The sequence below is a fragment of the Aethina tumida genome, chromosome 4 (assembly GCF_024364675.1).
Source record: "Aethina tumida isolate Nest 87 chromosome 4, icAetTumi1.1, whole genome shotgun sequence".
NCBI classification, from domain to species: domain Eukaryota; kingdom Metazoa; phylum Arthropoda; class Insecta; order Coleoptera; family Nitidulidae; genus Aethina; species Aethina tumida.
Window position 1 is genome coordinate 7143697 of NC_065438.1, and position 13585 is coordinate 7157281.

General features: G+C 32.2%; 3 protein-coding genes across 4 annotated transcripts; 2 read left to right on the forward strand and 1 right to left on the reverse strand.

The window, feature by feature from the left end:
- Positions 1 to 122: 122 nt before the first annotated feature.
- LOC109601321 (serine/threonine-protein kinase OSR1) lies at positions 123 to 10274 on the reverse strand. Of its 2 annotated transcripts, XM_020017551.2 has the most exons (11): positions 10070 to 10274; positions 8891 to 8989; positions 5314 to 5537; positions 4419 to 4637; positions 2965 to 3275; positions 2282 to 2455; positions 2053 to 2229; positions 1776 to 1993; positions 1690 to 1719; positions 832 to 1018; positions 123 to 775 (listed from the first exon to the last, which is right to left on the reverse strand). In XM_020017551.2, exons 1-11 carry the CDS (start codon positions 10111 to 10113, stop codon positions 698 to 700), a joined length of 1761 nt encoding a protein of 586 aa, XP_019873110.1. In that variant the 5' UTR covers positions 10114 to 10274; the 3' UTR covers positions 123 to 697. The 2 variants fall into 2 exon arrangements, with proteins under 2 accessions (XP_019873110.1, XP_019873111.1); XM_020017552.2 differs by lacking the exon at positions 1690 to 1719 and having other exon boundaries at positions 10070 to 10270.
- Positions 10275 to 10429: 155 nt separating this feature from the next.
- LOC126265279 (uncharacterized) lies at positions 10430 to 12046 on the forward strand. The gene is made up of 4 exons (XM_049966206.1): positions 10430 to 11406; positions 11458 to 11679; positions 11736 to 11825; positions 11882 to 12046. The coding sequence occupies exons 1-4, from the start codon at positions 11356 to 11358 to the stop codon at positions 12008 to 12010; spliced, it is 492 nt and encodes a 163-aa protein (XP_049822163.1). The 5' UTR covers positions 10430 to 11355; the 3' UTR covers positions 12011 to 12046.
- Positions 12047 to 12363: 317 nt separating this feature from the next.
- Positions 12364 to 13390, forward strand: LOC109601313 (uncharacterized). The gene is made up of 4 exons (XM_049966424.1): positions 12364 to 12393; positions 12445 to 12684; positions 12895 to 12993; positions 13046 to 13390. The coding sequence occupies exons 1-4, from the start codon at positions 12379 to 12381 to the stop codon at positions 13163 to 13165; spliced, it is 474 nt and encodes a 157-aa protein (XP_049822381.1). The 5' UTR covers positions 12364 to 12378; the 3' UTR covers positions 13166 to 13390.
- The last annotated feature ends 195 nt before the right edge of the window (positions 13391 to 13585 follow it).

Here is a 13585-nt window from a genome sequence, read left to right on the forward strand (position 1 = left end):
TTCAGTACCTACTTTACCATTATTAATTTTATAAATAAATCTAATTTTCCTTTTAAATATTTAATAAATAAAATGGCCAAAAAATTACAAAGGATAGGAAATAAAAGTTAAAAAAATTAGTATGCAGATTCTGAATGATTTATTGTTGCATTCTACATTTACTGGAATAAATAAATATTTTATATACATTTTTAACCAGACCCAAGGTAAATTACATACCGTTTATACACTGTGATACCTATAAATCTATATTGGCTTGCCACAAAAAGGGCTTGCACCAAGGCTTCTAAATCGTTAGTCTAGAAACTTTGGACTTGCATTGTTTTATTTTACTTAGAAGCTAACTCTTGAAAATTGGAATAGAGTACAGTACAGCAAATCTAAATAAAAATGTAACACGACTACAAAACAAACATATAAATGGGTTTTGCGGAACTATTTAAGTACAATTGCTTGAAATCTATTGATCATATTGATGGCAAGACAATTTATGGCTCAACAAACAAACATAACAAAAAATAACTCATCAATAAAACATCTATAACAAATAAATAAATGAAAATCTGCACTGTTGAGAATAAAAAATTAAACCAGGTTCGTCGTCTAAAAAACTATCTACAATATGTACAATGATCAGTAGATTCCAATAGACAGTTTTTTTGGGTTTTTTGAGGCGTACAGAAAATACCAGTCTATTTCAGTCCATTATTGATATTTGGGCGAAGCCGATCAAAGCTTTTTCGTCCGGTGTTTCTTGTGTACTCACTCCGGAGTTCTGGAAACAAGTAAATAATTAGTCCACTAAACATTAATGAACCAAATAAGGCTTACCAAAGAAAAGGTGACTACTTTGTTACTATCCCTCGTGTCGATGAGTTTTTGTAGGTTCGCAGTGATCACGTTTATGTCCCTGCCGTCGACTAAACCGGCGCCGACCAGTTCTGAGGCAATGCCGTCTGCCGAATCTTTGCCCACGGCAAATTCGAATCTGATGTCGTTCAATTCTCGTTTCGCATTTCTAAACAACAAGGCACACAAATATATAATGACTTCTAATTCTCGGCTAGTTTTTAAAGTAACAAATTTAGTCACTGTTAAGCAGTTTTACAGTTCAATAATTAAATTATATGATTAACTTTACGGATATAAATGAAAAAAATATAATTTTTCATAGCTTGAAGTGTAAAATCAACATACAACTGAAGGTCAAATGATGGCAAGAAAAATTGCGTACTGTAAAACAGTCTTTAATAAATATTCAGAGCTAATAATAGAATGAAAAGCATTTTCAAGTCATCAACTAATATGTTTTAAGTTATGTTAAATAACAAAAATAATTTAAATTTATAATTATATCCGAGAATAGATAATTAAGTAGTTTTAGACATTCTAAAAATAAATTTTTAACGTTGTGTTAATTGAATTCCCATTTTTATTCTCACTGATCAGTGTCTATAATGTTTAATAAATGATTCACGTAAATTATTGTTTATTATTCATCACTATCTTATTATTTGTAAATTAGATTTTTAGAATTATATGAATTAAATTGTTTATAAATGGGTTTTTTCGAATTTAATAAGCGTAAATGCCACAAATAAAACTAAAAAACTAATTTTACTTTAAACTAACAGTTATACCATATTGTTACTTTAAAACACAAAAGGACAAAGAGGGATTGGGTCAAACCTGGTGGTGGGGAACTGAGGAACAAGCTCTCTATACAGGAAAAACAGGATTACGTAACGACAAAATCAAATCAGGAATTCCTTTACCTCATTCTCAAGACAAGATTGACGGGCGGTGCGTCACCTTCACTGCTCTCGTGGTCCGAACCGGATGAACCAGCCGAAATCAGCGTGTTCATCGGTTTCGAGTCGGTGTCGCTTTCGGAGGAGGCGCCGTCGTCGCCCTCGTCTTCGCTGGACCAGACCCATTCACCGGTTTCTTTCCTGTGCAAACGGCCCGACGCTCCCGGCTGCCTCTTTGATGCCTACACAACAAATAATTATATACACTCAACTCATTACTACTGCCGTTAGATGTGGATACCTTTTGCACTCTTGTTTCTAAGCTGGGCCCAATAGCCACCAAGGTTTGTTGCAGGTACTTCTTGTCCTTGGCTTTCCTGAAGAAGGGATGTTTCAACAGCTCCGATGCGGTCGGTCTTTTCGAAGCCTCTTTTTGCAAGCAGTCCGTGATCATTTTCCTGAACGTCTTTCCATACGCCTATAACATACAAATAAATAAACAATCCCGGGTTTAATCATCCACAACTTACTTTGTACTGGTCCTTTTCTTCGGCGCCCGTATCCAAGTTGGGAGGATCGTTTTGTAGGGTGAGCATAAGTACCTTCATGGGCGGGTATTTGTGATACGGGGCTGTACCGGTGGCCATTTCGATGGCGGTGATGCCGAACGACCAAATATCCGCCTTGAAATCATAGCCGTGATCCTGCAAGAATCAATCATTAACTTTCTAGTTAGGGGGTCAAGTAGTACAATTAATTCACGACCCGAAGCAATAAAATTGATCAATCCTAATCGGTTTGATTGATGCAAACTGATGCATCCGTAAACAGATGGTGATTACTTAAAACAACGCCCTAAATGCGGGTCGTTGAATCAAATATTGTACGTCTAATTTTTTTGAACATATGCATGATTTATTACTGAGCATGACGCAAATTCAACGTTAAATTTTTATTAATTGTAAACCGCATGTTGATAAAGCGGTTTCGAGTGACAATCACTAAAAGGCTTCGAGTTTTTTATCTAGCGTATAAAACGATTAAAAACAACATTGAAATCGATTGTTAATTGCGATAAGATTGCGCCATTATATTAAACGTAAAATAAATAAACGTTCAGCCAAGATAATCCTAATTAGCATTAATTCAATTAAGGACAAACACGTTTTTTTCGTTTGCACAAGCAATTGACACCATTACAAAACAAACGGACCTGCTCCATGACTTCAGGGGCCATCCAACAGGGCGTACCGACGAAAGTGTGCCTGACTTTCTGTCTGGAGAGGTCGCGACCTGTAGCCAGCCAGGCGGACACGCCGAAATCGGCTATCTGCACCGTACCGTCCTCGCCGAGCAGTATATTTCCCGCCTTGATGTCCCTGTGTATTTGGCCGTTGCTGTGGAAATACTCGAGCCCTTTGAGGACCTCACGTAACACTGTGGCGATCGTGGACTCGTCGAAGACGCCGTGCTTGCAGTTCGAGGCGCGCATTTTGTGTTTGATTATGTCCAGAAGACTTCCGCCTGGGAACAATAGTGAAAGTCTCTTTTAGAAACTGTTGTCTTATTAATCTTTATATTAGGTTGGGGAATAAGGAATCCGTTAGTTTTACATGAATTCAAGGCTTTAATTAACATGTTTCAGATTATCCAATTTGAGTCTAATATGCACCGTTTTGTTCTATCTATTATTTGTTGCCATTTTGAAGGTAGCTTCATAAATTGTCACTTCTCTCACCCAGTCAAGCTCCCAGAGTTCCTGATGAATCACTATAGACCTGTGGGGCTTCACTTTGTCCTGTTGGGACGTCAGTTGGACAATTTCCTCTGTTTTAAACGCTCCAGTTGTTAACAGGAGAGATCCGAATTTAGTGTTTAGCTATATGGAAACAACTTGTAGTAAATTATTCCATCCCAATTCCATTAAATGCACAGCAGAACCTTCCTGAGCGTTAGTCCTATTTTGACTACCATTTGAGCACGATTTTTTTCACAAAATGTTGTCATGAGACCCATTTCTTATCTGTTTGACTAAGGTTTCGTAGATGGAAATTCGATCCGTCTTATCTTTGGTGTAGCTCCCAAACATCAAGCTTCTTTTTGAATTCAGTTTTGCTATCATTTTATCGACATTTTCGACGACAGGTCTGTCTGTGCGAGGTGCATCTTTAACATTAAAAATACTTGAACAAAATCAATAAAACCAAAGGTGCATGTAATTAGCTGTAACAGTATTGGAATCACAACCACCACTGATGATTTCAGCCGCCTGGCTGAAAGAAAACTGTAAAATCTACCGAATTTCCTCTTCATGGACTGGACCATTTTTAACACTCCATAACTCGCAACTGACTGGACCAAGCAAAAAACAGTAGAAAAAGATTTTTTTAGTGTGAAATATCACCTCTATCAAAAAAATAATGGATATCTTTTTCCCCAACCTAATATTATTTTTTCAAAGAGAATTACTACAAAAGTCTGGCACCTTTTCACACTTATTTACACACTAAAACCATGATAATTAAATCACGAATAACAAACAAACAAATATTGAACAAAAATAATGTGTTATCAAGTGTGAAACAAGACTTTAGATACATAAAAATATGCAGTATGTATTAGTAAACCCTTTGTGAGCTTTTACTGAATTTTTCGACTGTATTTTACCTTCGAGGAGCCTGAGAACGAGCCACAGCTCCTCCCTGACGACGAAACTGGTGTAATACGTGACGACGTTCTCGTGGTTGCAGCTGGACATGGCCTGGATCTCCTTCAACAGTTCGTCCATCGAGGTGTTCCATTTTTCCAAGTTGATCTTTTTTATGGCGCACTTCTCGTTGCGCGGCTTGCAAAATGCACCGTGGACAACTGCGGTCGCTCCCACGCCTAGAAAAATTTATATAAAGTTATTTTTTCCAATGTGATAAATATTTATAAATAAACACTTCATATTGTAAATATTAATGAACTCATCATGAAAACGCCGTTGTTTTCTTTAAAAATAAAAGTTGCGGAGATGCAAAATTTGGAACCCGACACGAACAACAACAAACCGCCTCTTGTTTAAATAAATGACATTGATAGTTTTTAGATAAACTGTCAGTTTGTGCGAAGTCAATGAACTTGTGCGATCAGAATGCGATCTCCCAACAATTATTGACGATCAATTAAACCGATAAACCAGCGGGTCAATTCAATTTGTCACGCCGAGATTATTAATACGCAATGTAAACATTTAAATTAACATTAAATCCGATACGAGTCAGGAAAATCCGAATGCATGACTGAAACGCGCCGACGATTGGTACGTTTCGGGCGTCCGCGTGTCGTATTAATAGTAACGGAGCGTCGGGGACGCCGAAAACGGTATAAAACGTAAAAAAGTCGAACCGGAATAGAAACACCAAAAAAGCACATAACCTCCAAAACGAACCTATCGCACCGATTTACGCACACAAAACGCACTGTTGGCCGATTCCGGGGCCCGGTAACTAAAGCACTGGCGGCGGCACACGGTAAACGTTTGCGTGCTGGATGAAATTCGCTGTACTGGAATACTGACCGATAACTTTGCCCAGTTCGTAATCGTCTTTGGTGTTCGGCCATGGAATCGACGGTTGTGATGTTGACGCCGCCATCTTTCTGGACAGAATGTTGCCGATATTACCGAAGGAATGCTTGGCCGCGCGTGCGCACCCGCTCAGTGTCAAGTGGTGTTCGAATGGTGACGGCCGCTGCCGAAAGATGCCGGCCGAGCCTGGCGGCAAAAGTTCCTCCGATATTTTCCTGGAAATTTACTTAATCAACCACTGTAAATATCCGATAAGCCATGATTTGTTTTAATTTTCCTTGTTTATCGATTCCATCAAATTTTGATTGGTAACTATCAAGTAATATTAACGTCAATGCGGTTTACAGATGTCTGTTTTAATAAAATTATGAGCCGCATCTTGACTCCAGTTTATATTTTTATTTAATTGTCAGTAAAATGAGAAGAATATTTTAATTTTTACTACACTCAATTATATTATTATTGAATCTGTCATTATTATTTCTTGTTAACAATAAAATAATAATATATACAGTGTGGCCCATTTGAATATACAGTGTGGCCCATTTGAAAGTAGGGGACTCACCTAAAATTTGTATTTTTCTTCTGATTTTAAAAAACTTTTTTTCAATTATAAAGCATTAAAATGTGTATTTCACTTTTTTGGGGCAAAACTGAATTTTTTATGTCGAATCAAACAGTACTACTGTTTAAAATTCATATTCTTATGTATTTATCTTTCTAATCAAGTTAGGCTACGGAATAAACAATATCACAAATTGTCTTATTTTTCTTATATTGAAATATTGTACTAATTCTATACTTATATTAAAACTCGTATTACTAAAATATGATTTGTTTCCACCAATCCACTGTTTATTTGAATATATCATATATTTCCTTAAATTCGTGGTTACTTTTCTCAATGTTCTTATTCTTTGGTGGTAATTTTCTCTCATGATTCATTAATTCTACCACAAATTTATAAAAAATTTATATTAAATGCATTGAATTGAACGATGGATTAATAGAAGCAGATAAAATTAGTATAAGTTTAGTATAATTATTGTAATATTATTTTTATAATATTTCAATTTTGTTGAAAAGTAAGATATAAACCTATTTCAGGGGGTGTTTAATCCAGTGGTCTAGTTAGGTTTGTTATACAAATTTACTAGAATCATTTCTTCAATTTTCATGCCTAAAAAATCACTCAGTAGTTTTTGGTTATTTTCGAAAAAAATTAGAATAATATAAATATATATTTTCATGCTTTGCAATTGAAAACAGTTTGTTGAAATCAAATCCAAAATATAAAATATAATAATACATAACATTTCAAAAATAAAAAGATGACGTTAATTTAATAATCCATTATGTTGTTAAGATAAAATGTACAACGCAAAAAATAAATCTACTTTGTGTCAGTTATAATCAGATTAATGCTCACTTTTTAAAACGCAGAAGTTGTGCAAAATTGATAATTACTAATCATAATTAATCAAGCATATAATTACTTAATATCTCGATGTTGTTTATTTCCTTGTTCCATAACAGGATGTAAATCACAATTAGAAAGTCGAGGAAAATTAAAACTAAAAGCAAATTTCAAAAAATTATTAAATATTTAATATTAAATTATTAATTTCATTAATTAGAATTTATTAGAATCAAATTGTTTTATTTCATTGAACTCTTATTAATGAATATTCATCCAGTTGGACATTTTGAAAAATTTTACTTTTTATTTTTACAATTAATGATGCCTTTTTGTACAGTTTTCATATACAAGGAGTTTCTAAAATGAGTGTCTAAAATTTGAGAGTGAAACACGTCCAATAATTTACTTTATTACATTGAATTGTAGATATATATTTTAGGAAAATACCAAGTTTAAATAAGATTGAACCAAAGATTACTAATATATGTAAAGGAACAATTTTTGAAATTTAAATTTAAGAGGCTCTATTTTTTTCAGATGAAATTTTATAAAAAAAAATAATTTAGATTTCTGTCATTATTATACCTGTTAGAACCATTTTTGAAACACCTCGTATAATATATACAGTAGTGCTCATTATTATAGTAACTTTTTAAAATATTAAATATTTCAGCCATAACTCTTTTATTTAATGTGAACTGTTAAAATAATATTAATTTCTTATTGTTGTTTTATTCCGTATTATAAAAACTATTATATTTTTATTCTATAAAATATTACTTATATTTTTCTGAATTGAGCTGGATATAAATATAACAGCTTTAATTTGGAAAGGGACTTTTACTGTGTTATTTAATTTAATATTAACACTATATATAATATTATTTTTGTTTTATAATTTTGGCCCATTTGGTTTTGACTCGACCAATTTCCAAATATAAATCTATATTCCTTCAAGCTTCTTGAATACCTTTGATGAGTTCTTTTAAAGGTGTAACATTTTTATATAGCAGTTGGTTATAAAAGTGAACCCCCATGTTTTATAAAGGGTTGATATCTGGAACATAGGATGGCAAGTCGAAACATGTATACTTTGGTCTTTTAATCAAAGCATTACAATTTTGGATTTGTATTTGGGATTGTTTGAAACACATTTGTTAAGAGCATCACTTCTTCAACATTTGAAAGTAAATTGTTATTTAATATATCCCTGTACAAAAATAATATTAAGAGAGTCTATATCAGAAGAATTGAAGCTTCTCCACATCAAAAATGAACCATGTTTCACTGTGGTTATAACACAGATTTTGTGTAGTTTTGTCTCTGTAGAATGTTAATTTTAGACTCGTCACTAAAAACTGCTCAACCCCACTATTCTGTGGTCCAGTGAATGTGATCCTAAACAAGTCAAAACTGGATTTTCACATTTTTAGTAGATACCAATGTTATAAATCTGGGGTCAAATGAACCCTACTAACCATTTTCTCACAGTCCTTGAACTATTTTAGCAAGTCCCAGTTCCTCCAGGCTTGTTTTTTGACATTAGGATTATTCAGTTATTGGTTTCTTTTAAGTTTTTCAAACTCAAGTAAATTTTTTCGTAACTACCATTTTGCTCTAAATTTGATTGACTTATTTAACCTCAGACTCTTCGCCGACTCTTCTTGTTTCTCTCAGTCTTGGTAACACTGAATGCTGATTATTCTTACAGTTTCACTTCCAACCAATAATTAAATATTTACAATAAACAGGAGATCACTAGTAAATAATCGATTTAAATTCAAAGACCATAAAGTAAAAAGGTGCTAATTTTTAAAGAATAAAATTAGATTGATCATTTGCATAGCAGACACAACAATAACAGAAATAACATTAAACATTATAGGTATTGACATAAAGTTCAAGTACTACAGTTCATATTGTTAATACATTTTAATAAGTTGTTATAATTATGGCACTACTGTATATAATATTTTAAAATTTTTTCTTTTCTTAAATTCATGAATGAATATTGGATCAAAGTGAGTAATTTTATTTTTCTAAAGTACCAATTGGTTTGGTTTTATTTTTACTTATGTAGATTCAATAACTCTTAAATCTTATGTATAGAGGGTTTGTTTAAATCACACAAAAACTTCCAAAATATACCTTTTTCCAATAGCCAAGGTGCTAAGAAACCTGTTGTTTTCGAAAACAACCTCGTCGTTGGTCTCCATTTTATAAACCCCAGTTTTCCTCCTCCTGGTGCTAAAAACAACAATAAAAATTAAACAAAAACCAACAACATTGTAAGAAAACAATAGGTGTTAAATCGTAGCGTCTCGAAGATCGTTTTCTCCTTAAACAAAGTTGGTAAATAGAGCGTAATTTATTCATACGTCACTGAGCTAAACAAGTTGACACGTTTGCATTCTAAAAATAACACCATAAAAGGGCCAAGTGACAAATAAAATAACGAATAAATTGCACCAACATCTAAATATAGAACCTTATGTCTTGTGTATCCTAAGGTCAAATTCATTTTGACTCTTCGCAAAATGATGGCTTATTTTTTGAAATTAAGAGTCCTGTTTTTTTGTTGCGTAATATTTATTGGTTTCCAGTCGTGTTATTGTTTACAGGTGAATTGAGTTGATTAATGGCAAAAGTGGGTGTTGGCAATTAATCAGTTTACTTGGATTTTTGTACTTAATTTTTATGTGTAATTTTACATTACATTAAATTTTTTCTAACATCTATTTACTGACCCATTAGATTTTTAATATTTATTAAATTACATATCAAGATTGTCCGTATGATCAAATATAAATGATAATTATGTAATAAAACTGATTTAAAATGTTGTTTAAGACACAAATTATCTTGTGTTAATGTTCAATAAACTTAGATTCAAGCTGGATCAAGCTACTAATTTTCGGTTTTATTACACTTCTAAGTAAGTTGCCGAAGGCAAATTAAAGTTGTCATATTTTAATAGAATTGTCTATGTTAGTGATAGAAAATTAGGACGCTCGTTCCGAAGGGTGACTGCAGAACCACCCCAAGAAAGGGACATGCGATTAGTCAGGTACGCTACCTATAGTATAGATTGCTGAGTAGTATAAAAAGGGTACTAAGTAATTAATTTACGTCGATTTTATATAGTTTACCCCTAAATACAACCCTTTACATAACCATACATAAAATAAATGATAGTTTTGATAAAATATTTAAAGACAGTAAGACAAACAATAAAATATTTTTAAGGAATTTTGTGTTTATGTTAATAAAAAACATTAGAATAACAATTATATTTAAACAAACCAAAATAAATAAAGTAGTACTCACTTCTTTTGGTCTCTTAAGTTGTCCTCTGACTGCAACATGGTCATTTCACCAGCAAACGGTCGTAAAAACTGAACAATACTGTCCGACAATCAACCCCAAAACAGATAAGATTGTTTGCTCCCCCGTCGCTTTAAAGAACCCAACAACAACGATAATCTAATGTCCGTCGGCTGTCCCAAAATCCACGCTATTCGATAACATGTTCGAAACCTTTATGGCCAAATTGTAAGAAGTACTGATAAAGATGTTGGTCGTGCACAAGACCGTTCTGTTTTGGTACGCGATGAAGCAGTTTCGAAATTGCAATCATTTTCAACTAATACGACTTGCGTTCAGCCGTTGGTCTTTAAGTAAACTGTCGTTAAGGTCCATTCTAGGAAAACTCTCTAATTTATCTATTAAAGTCAATTAGCTACTTCGAACGTAGGTGATACGATTGTTCAGCGGTTTATACGATGGCCGAAAAAATGCTGGTACCACCATTTTTCTTTTAGTACACCCAACTGAATCAAAATTTTCTACTTCCAGCAAAATTTTATGCACCAATTGAAGTTAAATAAGTACTTCATTATAAAAAAAAGTCGTTTCGTTTTAAATAATTAAAGCATTTAACTCAGTTTCGAAGTGTGCGATTGTAGTTGTTGTAAGAAGTGGAATAGTTCTCCCATGTTTTAAAAATGTTGATGGTATATTAATTATTTCTGATTTAATAATCGCTGTTTACGTTTCATTGAGGTCTATTTAAGAAGCAATTATGGTGGTGCTAATGGGTTTTCGGGGAATTCGGAGTACTTTTTCACATACAAAATTGAATTTAAGTTCACATCTTGTTTATAATTTTGCTAATGCAACAGCTAATCAAATTAACTCTAATATTATAAGTTTTAGCTTAAGCAAGGTAAATTTTATTTTATATAACAATGATCCAAATTTACAAACGTTTAATATAGAAAAGTTTATTTATGCAAAATTAAATATAGATAAACCAGGAAATAAAGATAATATTTGCAATGAAAATAAGGCTAATCCAAACCATATGCAATGGTCAAACTAATATTTTTAATAAAAACATCATTAAACTTTATTTTTTAAAGTCCCACTGAAGATGTGACGTAATTAGTTTATTAATTGGAATTATATTTGTTGCCTGATTCGTCTCAAAAACATTTTTTACATTTGATACATGGTTAAATAGAGCCAAAGCACGGATTAGCTGTTCAATTAATAAAATAACGACAGACAAAATCAAATTAAATGTTTTATCACACATAGTTTAATATAAAAGTATGTATTGGAGCTCCAAAGTTTTATTAATGTTCAACATGTCTTTTTGTAAGGTAAGTCCAACTTTATTTGTATCACTTTTATAAATTATAAGTTTACGTTAGATTTTAGCTTTTATAATACTTGCTTCGCAACAAGTAAATTCCCAACATGCCGATAGAGATAAATTAAAGCAACTAATGAAGCTGAACGAAAAACAGTTCAACCAAAACGGAATCGAAGCGTTTCTTCTTGATGATTCAATAAATATGGATGTCGATTACGATTACGAGAATGAATATGACCAAAGAGTGGAGCCTTTTCCGTTTTTTAATTCAAAACGAGGAGTAATTTTACAAAAAATAATTAATTAAGGATATTAATTAAACTATTATTGTTTCAGAGCTCTAATTCGGAGGCTTGTGTAGAAGAACTGGTGCCTTTTACCAGTAATTTTACATATTCCCAGATAGCCTGTGTTCCCAGACGCAGTGTACGTATCTCAGTTTTATCTATTAATTATAAATATTACATATTATATAATTGTAGGGCAGAATTATGCACAGAAAAAAGTGCAAACCCTTCATAGCTAAAATGGTGTTGTTAAATAAAGTAAATTGTCACAAAGAAGTCATAAAAATGATGGCTGGATGTGATCGTTCCAATGAATTCCGTTAGATTAACATGTATTTTGTTGAGTTTCTTCATTTACTATATAATAATTGAATACAATTTTACGAGGAAACAAATTGTTTTATTTGTTACAAGTAATAAACCCACAACATTTTATCCTGCTGTACTTCTGTTAAAATAAAATTACAATTGTATTTCAATAAAATATTTCTGTAACTGTTGGACGGATAAAGAATTGCGATAACAGTAATTAAAATAACAACCACCTGTTATTGAAATGTATTGGATAAATAGAAAAGTTTAATTATAATTATCTTACATATGTATGTATATTGTTTAAGTAAGAATTATGCACAAATCTATCTGTAACTATAAATACCACTATTTCTGTGATTTATTTTACATTGTACATCATGTTTCTGTTTAAGGTAAGTCACAATTTAATTCTTGATTTATTTTTAACATTTTTTTGCTTTTAGGTTTTTTTATGCGGGGCAATTTTAACACCTTTATGTATGGGCCAAATAGACAGATCACTATTTGATAACTACCTGGAAAATTCCCTATCTGATGAAGAAATATTGATGAAGATAAATGAGAAACTGTTTGACATGAACGGATATCAACTGGTCGACTTCAGTGGAGAAGATTATCCCGAAGATTACCATCAGGAAATAGAGAAACAGAGGAGATACATAAATCAAGTGATATCAAAACGGGTAAATCCCCTTCTTATACAGTACGAAAAGGGTTTGGTCCATTTGAATCCTGAAAGAGACATCATGTACAACAGAGATGTATGTCCCCCACTATAGAATAGACTTCTACTATCTCCGACCTGCATAACGTCTCTCTCTAAATTTAGACGGGTCAAACGCTTTTCCTAGTGTATAAATTAAAGTTATTAGTTTATTACAATAACATTTTAGGAATTCAAAAGATGCAAGCAGACGGTTGTGGAAACAAATACCATGGGGCAAACTTATTTCGAAATAATATGTCATGAGATGGATAGAGCCGGAACAAACGTAGGTTAAGTACAATTTAATAATTAAGTACGATAATTTTCTTTTTTTGCAGCATGGCTATATAATTAATGAACATTGCCATAATGTAACGAAGAATTTTAAATTTAAAGTGTCCCGTGGAGGTTGCGAGATGAAACCAATATCTATCAAAATGGGCTGTGCTACTGTATAATTTTTATTATTCAAGGATTTCTTGTTTTTACAAAATAAATTAATATTCATTTTGTGTGATTTTGTACTTTTATAATTTGAAATATTTTAAGGTGGCGCCATCTATGTATAATATAAATAATTAAATAAAAGTAATATGGGTTGCATACAAATAGATGAATTAACTTTATTGGCTAGTATAGTACAAAAAAACCCATAAAATAACAAAATAAAGTTTTTAAATTTACATATAGTGGTACCATTTTAATAAACAAATATTAAATATGGCATATACAAACTGGTGTAGCAGATAATTATAATTTTAAAAGGCATGACGGGCAAATATTGTTGTTATAAAGAATACAACTTCTGCAAAGCGTTTAAAATAATTAATAGATTACAAATATTAAATATAAAACAAAGTGACTGAACGGTGAATAAT

Excerpts from the sequence above, each read along its gene's own strand:
- LOC109601321 (XM_020017551.2), bottom strand. The coding sequence starts at position 10,113 with ATGACCATGTTGCAGTCAGAGGACAACTTAAGAGACCAAAAGAA. Across the intron at positions 1,994-2,052 it reads TAGAAACAAGAGTGCAAAAG|GCATCAAAGAGGCAGCCGGG; the intron begins GTATCCACATCT and ends TTTGTTGTGTAG. Across the intron at positions 1,720-1,775 it reads AATCTTGTCTTGAGAATGAG|AGAGCTTGTTCCTCAGTTCC; the intron begins GTAAAGGAATTC and ends TTTCCTGTATAG.
- LOC126265279 (XM_049966206.1), top strand. The coding sequence starts at position 11,356 with ATGTATTGGAGCTCCAAAGTTTTATTAATGTTCAACATGTCTTTTTGT. Across the intron at positions 11,680-11,735 it reads TTTTTAATTCAAAACGAGGA|AGCTCTAATTCGGAGGCTTG; the intron begins GTAATTTTACAA and ends TTATTGTTTCAG. Across the intron at positions 11,826-11,881 it reads CCTGTGTTCCCAGACGCAGT|GGCAGAATTATGCACAGAAA; the intron begins GTACGTATCTCA and ends ATATAATTGTAG.
- LOC109601313 (XM_049966424.1), top strand. Across the intron at positions 12,685-12,894 it reads ATCAAGTGATATCAAAACGG|GAATTCAAAAGATGCAAGCA; the intron begins GTAAATCCCCTT and ends ATAACATTTTAG. Across the intron at positions 12,994-13,045 it reads TGGATAGAGCCGGAACAAAC|CATGGCTATATAATTAATGA; the intron begins GTAGGTTAAGTA and ends CTTTTTTTGCAG.